At 40.4% G+C, this 12,826-nt stretch overlaps 1 protein-coding gene across 1 annotated transcript; it reads left to right on the forward strand.

The window, feature by feature from the left end:
• Positions 1-8,719: 8,719 nt before the first annotated feature.
• On the forward strand, positions 8,720-11,198 carry ato (atonal). The gene has a single exon (XM_011641842.3). It carries the CDS (start codon positions 9,868-9,870, stop codon positions 10,723-10,725), a length of 858 nt encoding a protein of 285 aa, XP_011640144.2. The 5' UTR covers positions 8,720-9,867; the 3' UTR covers positions 10,726-11,198.
• The last annotated feature ends 1,628 nt before the right edge of the window (positions 11,199-12,826 follow it).

A 12,826-nucleotide genomic window follows, 5' to 3' on the forward strand; every position in this document is an offset into this window, starting at 1 on the left:
ATTGATTTTTGAAAGCATTTAATTTCTAAATAATATTTAGAATTTGAATTCAGATTTTAATAACGTAGAAATAAAATATGATATAGAAGATATAAGGAAATTCAATCTTTCTTATTCCCCGTCTCTTGGCTGATATATATCTTTCGAGACAAAACATTTCTGAATTAATTTTTCTATATTTTAGATATTTAGTATTTTATTTACTGATTTTTAAAAGTAGCTATTTTCTATAACATTTAGAATTAGAATTTAACAACTTGGAAATAAAATTTGACATAGAAGATATAAAGAATTTTTGTTATATATTAAGTTTTAGACAGATATTAATACAATAGAATTATATTAATATAATATTAAGTCATTATTTTGTGAGATGCTTGTAATAATTTTTATATTATTTTTTAAATTATATATATTTATTGTCTTATTACTTTAAAAATTCCTTGCCAAACATATATCTTACAAATTCCAAAATTATAATATAAATTATAACACTGAAATATAAAAAAACAATATAATTTTTTAAGAATTAAATGGTTAAGAATTTAAATTATATGTGTATATAAGTTTTACCCTCAATTGCAACTTTCATCATTTTTGGTTCATTATTTCTCTTCGGGGGAAACATTACAAAGTTTAAATATTACAACATCACAATTAAAGCAATATTATTTTGTTCTTTTCAAGCGAGTACACTTGATGGCTTCTTCTTTTAACTTTTTTTTATTTTTAAAATGCTAAGTATATGCTTAATGCTTTCGGCAGGGAGCTATATTAAACCGCCGCGTCCTTGCGCGTCTCGCTAAACGGCATGGCGATCGTTTTCCAATTATGGAAATCGGACAACAACGGAATGCATATATATATACATACCTACGGGGTAGAATCCGGCTCTTCGCGATTCGTGCAGAAACGGAGGCGATTTTCGTGCAGACGCATCCGATCTTGGCGTATAACGCTACCAGATTATCGATTATCGATTTTCGCGGCGTGCGTGCCAACCCCGGGCGATAATTTGATTCGAACAATCGTCTTGCCCGTTGTTAAGGGTCAGTCAGTGGTACCACGGCGTAGGGATAATTCCGAGACGAGATTATGTTTGTCTCGCACGTGTTATACATCACACGCTCCTAGACGGGCTGTCGAATCCGAAAGTGTTAAGCCTGAAAATTGCAAATTTGCATTAATCGCAGCAACAAGCATGTCCAGAAACATGTTCACACGATCGATCTACATTGTACTCTTATTTAATCTGTATTGTACTTTACTCTACATTATAGTCGCCGTAGAATAAAATTTTCGTGATTTTTTTTATCATATTCTCGACGTTCCGTTGACCGGATTCTTTTCTCAAAGAACCGAGATCTAAATCAAAATCTGAGATCTTTTATGTAGAAACAGACTTTATTATAAATAATAAAACGTCTGGGAAAAAAATAATTTTCTGCGAATTTATTCATCGATAAAATCTACACTTATAAATATCTACACTTATTAATTAAAAGTAACAGAATTGATCTCTATTTAAATTTAATTTTCTTTTCGTAAAGTCTTATAAAATAAGAGGAAGGCAAATTTGGTAACCGATTAAATTTATTTTTCTTTCCACGGGTTTCTGTAAAATAAAAACAAAGTTTCTCGAGCGGTTTACCTTTTACTTCGTTTTAGGTCTGCTCGCATAAGTGTGTCTTCGTATCTTCTCCGACGACCTTCGATCGGTAGATTCACACATAGAGAAACCGTATATCGTGGAATATATTTATTCTTTCTTTCGTCTTCTTGTCAGGCGATAGCGACGGTCCGGATTTCTTCAGGAATCAAGTTTCTCTCGTTACTAATTTTGTAACATTCTCGGGTTCGTGCGCGCGCGCGCGAGAGAGAGAGAGAGAGAGAGAGAGAGAGAGAGAGAGAGAGAGAGAGAGAGAGAGAGAGAGCAAAAGTCAGTCGCATGGCACGCGAGGCGTATATACAATGGCCGGTATCATCGGACAGTGCATCGGATCATTGTGGCAAAAGAGCGGTCCTTTTGATAGTTCTAAGCTGCGTTAGCATTTCTATGGCGACCGGAATATGCGTCCGTCAGTTCGTCGAAAAAATCGGTGCCGCGCCTGCGGCCGTCATTGTGCGACGCGGTCGACCGACAGGTTAAAACGTTTAGCCATTTATCCCGTCATTGACGCTAATCAGGAACGTTATTAGCATTGTACCGGGCGAGAGAAAGATTTACGTGAGATTTCCGCGCGGGCAGAGACGTGTAAATCGAGGCCACGAATTTGCTCATCGTTACAAAGGACGTCTCCACGCAAACGAGATCGTCGCAGTTTGCTAACTCCCCTCGATAGGACAGTCATATTGATGAACAACCGATCACCAGTGAATAACCGTGTCCTTTCTCATTTTTCTGTTTTGTGGTCGCGCGTAGAATTATTTTCTCAAGATTGAAAATACGACATATTAACGACATTCGACGAGAAATTGCTCTTCAAAGTGACATTCAGAGAAACCAATCCTCTCCCGGATTAAAGTAATATTTTTTAAATATTTTTCTTCTGCCTAATATTCTGTTTAATATCGTATTGTGTTTCTCTCATAATGGAAAACGAAAATCTCACACGCACACATCTCTCGTCGAAAAGGACCCGACTTGTGGGAAAGATATCCCGCCCACAACTTGATCGCGCCCCGATTGAATTAGTCGAAACTTTCCCGAAAATCGGAAACCAGGGCGTTTCGTCCGATATGGCAACGTTAATCTCAAAATTGGGCATTTTTATGGCTTTCGTAACCGTGTGAATCCTCTGCGGTAGGGATCTCGCCGAGATCGCGCGGCGTTGATTCTCGAGTGTTAATGTGACCGAGGGTTGAAAAACCCTTTTCGACAACGCTATCGGCTGCTTTTCGAGTGGTTCGATCGAGAGATGAACGATCTGGGTCGAGTCCTCTTCACCCGTTGCGCAATCGAATCCAATTTGCGCTGCAGGTAATCGAAAGAACCTGTTCGAGATTCGATCTACCTTTGGCGACTTTGAAAAAAATATCTCAAAATATCAAAATACAAATTCCAAATGTGTGTACGATTTTCGCGTAAAAAAATCAAAGAGCGATTTTTATAAATTTTAGATTCAGGTCTATCTTTTTCTTCTCTCCTCGAGAGAGGCGGTTATCTCCGAGTCTTTTATATTCTGCGTAATACTAACAAAATAATAACGTCGCGGTCGAAGTAATTGCACCCGACGGTAAAGTGCATCGATGCAAAGTTGATCCGAGGATGAGCTATAATATATCTTTATATGCGAGACCACACAAGTCGACTAGCGCATCAAACTTGGCATACAGGCTCCGCGGGACAATCAACGGTAACTATATATTCAATTTTTATATTTGAATATTAAGCAGAGTGGCGCATCCTGTTGTCGACGACCTGTCCCCCTCTGCCAGGACTTTGCGTTCTCACAATCGAAACCGCGTGCGCGCGCGCAAGATGGATAACGCTTTTCGCTTCTTTTTTCTCGCTTATTACGATGCGCAGGAATCGCTGAAGGCATGGACCGGATGGTACTTTTACCGCGCTATTACATTTCTATTACGTCGAGTACCGTTCGCGTTCGTCGGTCCCAAATTTATTCCGGCGAATATATCCAAGCGCTTCAAAGTGCACCCAATAATATTAAAAAAAATCTAAAAAAAAAAAAAAAAAATAACATTTATGATAAAATATCCACAATCTCGAAGATCGTATTTTATATCTGATATAAAATTCTAATAAATTTTGAATCTCACTTATATTATGTTTTAATGATGTATAAATATTAAAAAGATTCCTTGTCTAAGTAATTATATTTAGATTTTTGTAACGTGATCGATATTTCTTGTTCTACATCTCTCGATGTTTTACACGGTTGGTTTATCTTTGAATATCAAGTATACTTGGAAATTCTGACGCGTTCGTGATCGGCGGAAAATTCGTCGGGAAACCGAGAGATCACCGGTCGTAATTACCGGCGACGTTTAACAGTCGGGTAACCCCTTTATTTCTAAACTATGATAAACTAGCGCTCGCCTACGGCCCGGGAATTTGCCTCTATGATTTATGTTAATGCGTCGGACCTACCCCAAAGCAGTCTCCACTAAACGCTCTATTAGGCTTAAGTTAATTACGACTACCTTCCTATGGCGGGCCGGGCCGATCGTTACCATATTACAATACATATATTACGCCCGATTAACGATGCCAGCGCGAGCGTTTCATGAATGTTAAAAAACATAAGGGTAGTCGGTGATGATTGCAAGTGACCCTGCTTTCTCCCCGGCGTTTATATCATTTGTAGGAAGAAATGCCATTTTCCTTTATTGCACCCTTTGTCTCCCCATTGTCTTTCCTTCATCGTCGGCATACGTGAGTTTTCCTTTAATCATGTGTATCTAATATGATCATTAACGAGAACTGACTTTTATCATAAATTTACATATGAAATGTGTATCAACTCACATTTAATAATAAAATACTCAAATTTAATAATAATGACTTGTACATTAACTTATAACTAATCATTTCATCATTATCAATGTTATACAAATCTCTTTTTATTCATTTGTAAAAATTTTGTGAGCTTGAATAATATTTTCTCCAATAATAATTATATTTAAAATTGAAAAGTTCATAATAAATCTATTCCAATTGAATTCGAATCAACTTGATTAATTAAATTTTTAAAACGTGGAAATTGAGAGATTTATAACAGCAACAATGTACATCGCGACGAGGAAGGAATTATTAGAAATGATGGACCGCGTATTTCTAAACATCCCCAAAACGTATTGGGCGACCGAGAAAACGACGACCACCGGTGAAGGAGGATCTCGGACGGCTCGGATCTACGTTCTTCCGGATACGACAGACGATTATCGACAATAACTTCATTTTACCTCGGGAACGATTTCCCGGTGGTTTTTGGTGCGTCTGATCGCGCCGCGGCCGGGACGCGCCGCCTAGTTATTTGTGCGCGTCCCGATATGCCATTTCGCCCGACGTAATCGCTAATTGACCCCCAGATTTCAAAGAAAGACACAAAGTCGCAAACGAGAAACGGACCCACCCCCGTGGGTTTACACTTCTACGTCGCGGTTGACCACCGAAAGCGTAAGCTAGCCGCTAGCTGTCGTCAGCTATGGGGATATCGATCGCTCGAAAAAATCGGTTTTACGGCTTCGACGAACGCGCGTCTATCGCGGTGCTCGTAAAATCGCCCTATTCCTTTGCGGGCCACGCACGAGCGGGAAAAAGATGTATGGGGATCTTACTGGCGTTTTAACACCATTTGAATTCATCGGTTATTAATTGAAGTTATTAATAAAATATAGTAGATCATCTCTTTGTTTTCGAATAGCAGGCCGATTAAAGCTTCAAATTTTCTTGTTCGAAATTATGAAGTAACGAGAACGATTTGAAACTGAGCGAAATTACGGAGACGTCAATGAACAGCGTTACGATCCTCAGAAATGTCGATTGGATCGATTGGTCTTCCGAGACGAAGAAATCACCGTCGGCCGAGGGCTCGTCTCGTTTTAGACCTTCGTTACGGCGAGGGGGTCTCGTTTGAGAAATGTTTCACGCGCTCGGCAGAATAGAGGAGCGCACGTCATGCTTATTAGAATCACCAACAAGACAACGAAACGAAATGGCGGCGGCATGATAGCAGCAGCACTCCCGTAAGGACAAAATAAGGAATCCGAAAAGCGGAACCGTATAATGTGGTAATTGTATTCCCGGAATCAGCGCGGCACGCACTCTCCTAACAAGCCTCTACGAGTTCGTCCTGTCTGGCTCGTTGTAGACACGAGAGCAGGAGGAATACTCTGCCACGCATCAACAGACGCGATAGCTCATCTAGCGATTAAAAAAAAGAAAAGAAAAACGAAATAGACGTGTTGGTAATGCGAATGCTGTTATTTACGCCGAAAAAGGTTTCTTTTACATAATTATATTATAGTTTATGTATTTGTTTGACTAAAATTTATGTAATTTCATTCAACAATTCATTATATAGAGGAAGAATAATTATTTTATTAAAACATGTGTCCTAATGCGTTAATGCGTTATTTTTTTTTAATGTAATTAATACAATATTTTTCAAGACTCTATATTTTGTAAAAATTGTTTCTAGTATTTCCGATCCGAGTATATTTTATAAATATTATTACATAAGTTTAATTTCCGAGAAAAGTTTGCGGAATGCAATATGTGCCCTTAAGTTACGTTCATCTTTTTAACATTCTCGCTTAGAAATTTTAGGGAATACCTAAGTTTGTAGACGAGTGAGTGAGTTGCAAGTTATGAAGGACGGTAATCCGTTTCTTGGAAGGTAGCAATAATGATTTTGGGTTAATTGCCCGCTTTTTGATCTAATGGAGAACATATCTATCAGCACGCTGGAATCAATGAATTATTGATGAAACGACATGGCCTTAGCGAAGGGGAGGGAAAGGTTAGTCGACCGCGGCGAGGATGAGGGTGGAATAAACGGCGTTCCTTCGAATATAAGTATCCCAGCCCTGAAATATTTCGTCCAGTCCGCGAAAGCTCACATCTTTATCCGAATGCATTCTCCATGGAATGCATATTCATCGGGCTGGCCCCCGTAAAGCCACAAATAGACGCACACAAAACACGGGGATGGGAAATCTTCGTGGAGGGCCGATGGAGGGATATGCCGTCATACGGCACTCTCATAAATTATCGCTAGTTGCCGGGTAACATGTTATTTGCCACCGAGCTCCACAAATGAGTTCACTTTGTATTTAATTACTCGACTCACGCCCAGGGCGTATCCCGATGGCGGATCCACCCTGCGCCGCCACGGCGGGCCGCCTCGCGCACAGTTTCTCTACCTTCGCTCCTTTCTTCTTCACCGCGCTCGCAACGATTCGTGCAATCCTCCTCGTCTTAGGGTCCGCGTTACGTAATTCCACGCTTATTATCAGAATGGTATCACGTCTTCTTTACGTCTTAGTGCTTTACTTACGAAGCGAGTAAATTACTGTACTTAATCGTCTTCTCACGCTTTTTATATTTTTACGCGAATAATTTTTATAGATAACTTATTGGATTTTTACATTTTGGCATTTTTTTATTATTTCTCATCTTTCTCGTATCCACACATTTTTGTTACATTAATAAGAATTGTTACGTAATTCTTTGAACGTAATTATACTATTCTCGTATTACGTGTAAAAGTATTTTTATTAAACAGTTGTGCAGTTTCATCTTAGCGTTTTCATCTTAGATTTAAATAGATCGGGAAAATTAAATTGTGAGCTATGTGATTTCTTTAAAAAAGCTGTTTCTTGATGAATGCGTTATCTGCTTCGTTCCGATTCGTCGGCGAGTTTCTGGCGAGTCGAAGAGTCCAGACGCGCAACAGAATGAGTGGGTTGAGCGCGCAACTTCGACGTCACGAGCAGGTAGATACAAAGGTAAAAGGTGGAGGTATACATATATGTATAGGTGGATAGGGCAAGGGCAGAGAGGCAGGTAGGCCAGACTTACGCTCTTCGCCGTCCTAATTATTGGTTCCGCCACAATTCCATCCGTGGAACGAGATGATAATAGATGAAAGCGATCAATTTTTAAATTGCGCCTGATGAACGGAAAAAAAGCGAGAATATTGGGGAGAATATCGCGCGGGATATTAGAAATCGAAGGGGGATGCGTTGCAAGAAAAATCTCGTAACACCTGGGACCAACATCTACGTAATGAGCTACTCGCGAGAAAAAAGTATTCTAAAATAAAAAAATTTATCCGTAAATATATGAATAGTTCAGCCGTCATACTGATCTCAGTTCTTTTTTTTTTACATTTTCCGTTAATTCTTTCCATCTCACAAATTTTTATATTTCTTTTTTTTTTTTCTTTTAAGAATTTTTGCCTCGAGACACGCGAGACGAAATCGCGTCTCAAGTCGCGAAGTCGCGCGCGTTCGCGTTTTGCAAGGGCCGAAAAGATACGGAAGGTTTTTAAGTAGAGGATTATCGTTCCGACTACTTAGGAAGAATTTTCGGGCGGCTGTGAGACGATCTCCGAAATCCAAGACGGCTGCGCGCTCGCAACGGGGAATGACAGAGATCGGATTGCGACGGACCACCGTGTCGCGGTCGCCGCAAACCTTATCCTACCTGTTTTCGCTAATTGAGCGAGTAAAGGTGTAACTGGACCTTACGCCCTTAAAGTATTTGCACCCTTTTGTGCAGATGCGATCTGTTTCCATCTCGGGAAAGCGGGCGACCCGGGTCAGCCGGTTCACATAGCGCTCAGATGGAATTGATGCATTCCGAAAAGTCTTGAAGAGTTTCGATCTTTATTTGGATTATTTAAAGATTGAATATTTTCACTATTCCTTAAAATAATGTTTTCCAAACTTTATTATTGAGTCACGATTTTTCTTAAACAAATAAAACAACAAAATGTGAATATCTACAACCCCTATTTTTAGATTTTATATCGGGTAAAATTTAATTATTTCATATTTTATTTGTGATAATAATAATTCAAAGTTTATTACCTAAGAAAATTATCAAAAAAAATGAAACTAAAAGTTATTTTCCTAATTGTATTTAAATGAGTTTATGCTTTTTATTTCTAATAAAATTTATTAAATAAATTTTTTTTTATGTAATGATTAAAAATTATGATTGAATAGATCTTGTGACAGGAATAATAATGTATAAAGCTGTTTTAAAACTAAAATATTCTGTCTTTATAATATATAGAGAGAATAATATTTTATAAACTTTTCAGACTTGATCCATTTAAAATTATTTTCATATCGTAAGACATGTTTCTGCATGGTCGAAAAATTGCAGGACGTTTTTATAATATCCCTTGCATTCTAGGAAATTATCATATTGCTGGACATTTATATAAAATTTATGATCCAATTACCGATAATACACCACGTTCCATCTGTGTTTCCGGCATGCCTGTCGTATCGACCATGAAGTGAATACTCTCCTTCGTACACATGTTAAAGAATAGGGAAGTACCTTGACAACAAGGTAGCGAGCATTATTACGAAGGGATACTCTCGACATCATCATCATTATTTCGTTTAATCGTGTTCGTGCACGTGTCGCGCAAGGTGCGCATGAAAATTTTCATTGCGTGTAATAAAGAGATAGAACACGCAGAAATTAACCCGATTACAATCCCCGAGGCCTAATCCATTTTTCAAGAATGCTCGATCGCGAGCGGTCGATTCATGCGCTCGCTACTCAAGTTCCTCTGCTTACATCTTTTTGTGCGCTATGACTTTAATGGCTACGCCGCTCCATGTGCGAGGAGATCGTGCGTGTACGACGGAGGCGCCGGGCCACCTGTTGCGGCCCCCGCTCGCGTACCCCGGTCCGGCCGGCTTCGGGGCCCCGGTACCAGCGTAAAGTGGGGAACCGAGCTCGACGAGGATTGGTGGCCCGGCACGTGCTACGCGCGAGGGTGCCTCGCTCCGCGAACGCATAAATATCCCGGCGCTGGTACACCCGACTTCAGAACCACCCCGTGGCTCGACTCGACTCGTTTCGACGTATCGATCGATACGCGCGAAAGAATCATCCGAGTTCATCCACCGCTGAACTCCTGGTACCCCATTGTGCTTCTCGAAATCTTCGTTCGACGCGACCCTGATAAGAGGACCAAAATCACGGAGGAAGAGGGGAGGCCTCTCCGCCTTCGTTCTCCATCGCGTTTAACGGAGTGTCAAGTATCAGTGAAAGGATCGTTTTGAGCAAAGTGAAGAGCAACGGGTTCTTCGTTCCTCACGTGAAGTCGTCGTGCGCGCGTGCATCGTTCCGCATAGATCCGTATAGATCCTGCTATGGAACTGCAGGAGATGTTCCGTTACGGATATATGTTTCCGCCGCGCGAGGACGAACCACTCGTGTCTACCTGCGCGTACCTCGACTTGCCGAATTACGCGAAGACGACGAGCAAGACAGTTGGCCTACCGCCCGTCAGCACCCTCGCGGTGCCGCAGAGTCTCGTCTACGACAGCAGTAATTGCAGCGACGGCTGGCATACCCCGAGTCCTACCGCCAGCTTACGCTCCGTCAGCCCCGCCACCACATTGTCGATCTCTTCGGAGCCGGAAACGCTTAACAATGCGCCGACGTATCGGTTGTTAGGCTCGACTATCAAGGACAAAAGAAACACGACGGCGAAGAGAGCCTCGTCGATCGGGCTGAGCAACATCGGGAACAAGCGATTGCGCGTCGACGCGATGGAACATCTCGTGGCCGAGGAGATAATTAATTTGGACGGTGAGCGCGAGGATGCTGAAGAGATGACCAACCTGGACGCTGACAAGACACGGTCCTGCCACGACAGCGTCATCAGCAACTCCAGCAGCGGCGGCCTGTCCGACAGGACGATGGACGGCGACAGCGAGGAGGACGAGGCGAGCGACGGAGGCGCGGATCACGCGGAGAACGCGCATGTCACTTCCGGCGGACGTGATCCTCGCAGGAGGGGCAAGTACGTCAACTCGACCATCGTGAGGAAACGCCGGCTGGCCGCGAACGCGCGCGAGAGGAGGCGGATGCAGAATCTGAACAAGGCGTTCGACAGGCTGCGCGCCTACCTGCCGTCCCTGGGCAACGATAGACAGTTATCGAAATACGAGACACTGCAGATGGCTCAATCCTACATCACCGCGCTTTATGACCTGCTGCAATGAAGATGCGGGAAAGAGGAAGAGAGAAGAAACGCGAAGGAGAAGCGGTGCGTTCGTTTGCCGCGATGCCAATAAATTTGCTAAGCTCGGGAAAGAAAATCAAACGAGAGTTTCTTAAGTACGTGATTCGCGAATTTTTAATATTATTTAGCCACTGCGAGAGCGAATGAAATAATCGCAAGCGTGAAAGCTATTTAATCAGAAGAATGGAAAAACGTATATCGATTCCGCAAATTTAGAGAATTCTAATATCGCTAATGTTATCACATCTGAAACACGTGCCTTTGAATTAAAAAACTTTTTATATACATTTATACATTTAACTGATGAATTAATTTTGATATGGTTGTCGTCTTGTATCTATCTATTTGAAAATTATAGCTCGATAATATTTATATCAATATTTTTCATACACTCAACGTCATTTTTTTGAAATTCAAGGAACTATTTCTTACTCACAGGAACTGCATAAATATTGAAAGTGTGATAATATACCAATACGCGATCCGTAAAGAATATTAGCGATATGTGTGTAAATAGATCTGTAAATTTTGTATCATAGTATAATTAAGTTAGTCTTAAGCTCTGTATCATATCGCCCGCTGAATTGTATATATTATAATTTATTTTTAATACGGTATACATAATTATTGCCTGCGAGACTGAAAAAACGCGATGTATGTTTACAAAATAAAATTATTTTACAGTAATCTAATTATAATTTTACGTACCTCAATCTTTAAATATATATACTAAATATTGCGCTATATTTTATTATGTATAGTATTTAAAATTACTCAGATTACAAATTTGATTTCTCTCTTAATGTTTTTATACTCTCAAGTTTGCGCTTATCACGCGACCTTATCTTGTTCATTGCTCCCGTACGTCGGCGCCAATTGTCGATCCATTTTTCGTGCATGTAACTCCTCAGAACAGGAATTCGCCAGCGTGTCGGGATCGATGGATGAAGTATCCGTCGAAGAAACGAGAGAAACGTGCAGCACCATCATCGGTGGTCCGGTTGTTATATGAAACCCGCGCGACGCGTCGGTGCCAGGTTTCATCGCAATTTGAGAACCTGCAGACTTCTTCCTTCGGCGATGACTCCTTCCTTCTCTTTCCTCCTTCTCGCGTGTGCATTTTACACACATTTTCAACCTATCCTTCTTCCAACGGATAAAGTTTCCATTTAGCAAAATTTGAAGAGACGTTAACGATCATTATTCTACAAATCGATTTTGCGTAATTGCTCATTATTCTTTTCTGTGAATCGTGAAAAATACAGTAATTTAATGAGGTTTTAGTGCTTGGTAGAAAAGAAAACGCTCGCGAAAATATTTGCACTCGCTGAAATTACATTTGCAACTTTTATTTTATTCTATTCGCATCCATCATTCCCGGTTAATTATGGCGTAGCGTAAATGTCGACGTTGCTTCGTGCGCGAGCAATGATGAGTTTCCCGAACACTTAATTGCTTGAGAAATCTCTTGGATGGATTATTTAAAAGGAATAACTGTTTTTGCTGGTTATTTTATAGTCCACTTTTGTGGACCAATCGAATGTGGCAGCCTATGTTGATACGAGCGAGAATTTTAGAATTTAAATAGTTATGAATTTTAGTTTTATAAAGTTTTCGATTTCTTAGATCGTTTCGTGATACTTGAGATACCGCAAAAGTTAGATAAATATGAAATTCTTTGAGTTAAAAGAAGAAGTGCAACATCTAAGTAAATACCGTTGAGGAATCATAAACCGCTCTATGTTCCAGTGATAATAGGAGTGCCTCCGCCCTTTCGCATTTAATGTTATTTGGGGTATAGAGCAAACTTCCGTGTGCAAACCAGTAGGTTTACGAAGGCTTCCTTTTCAAGACCAGAAAACGGCGAGAACAGTAGATTCCAAGTGCTAACTTGTACAGCAACATCCCGAGCCTTTCCCCGAAGCGTCGCGTTTCAATAATTTTATTACGTTAAAGATAATAAAAAAAATTTTTCTGTATTTTCACATATCCGTTGTAACTAAGCTAATAAGTTCAATTATAATTCTGTTTTAACTGAAAATTATTATGCTGAATACACACACACACACACACACACACAC

The sequence above is a fragment of the Pogonomyrmex barbatus genome, unplaced genomic scaffold (assembly GCF_055798465.1).
Source record: "Pogonomyrmex barbatus isolate J1 unplaced genomic scaffold, ASM5579846v1 scaffold9, whole genome shotgun sequence".
NCBI classification, from domain to species: Eukaryota; Metazoa; Arthropoda; class Insecta; order Hymenoptera; family Formicidae; genus Pogonomyrmex; species Pogonomyrmex barbatus.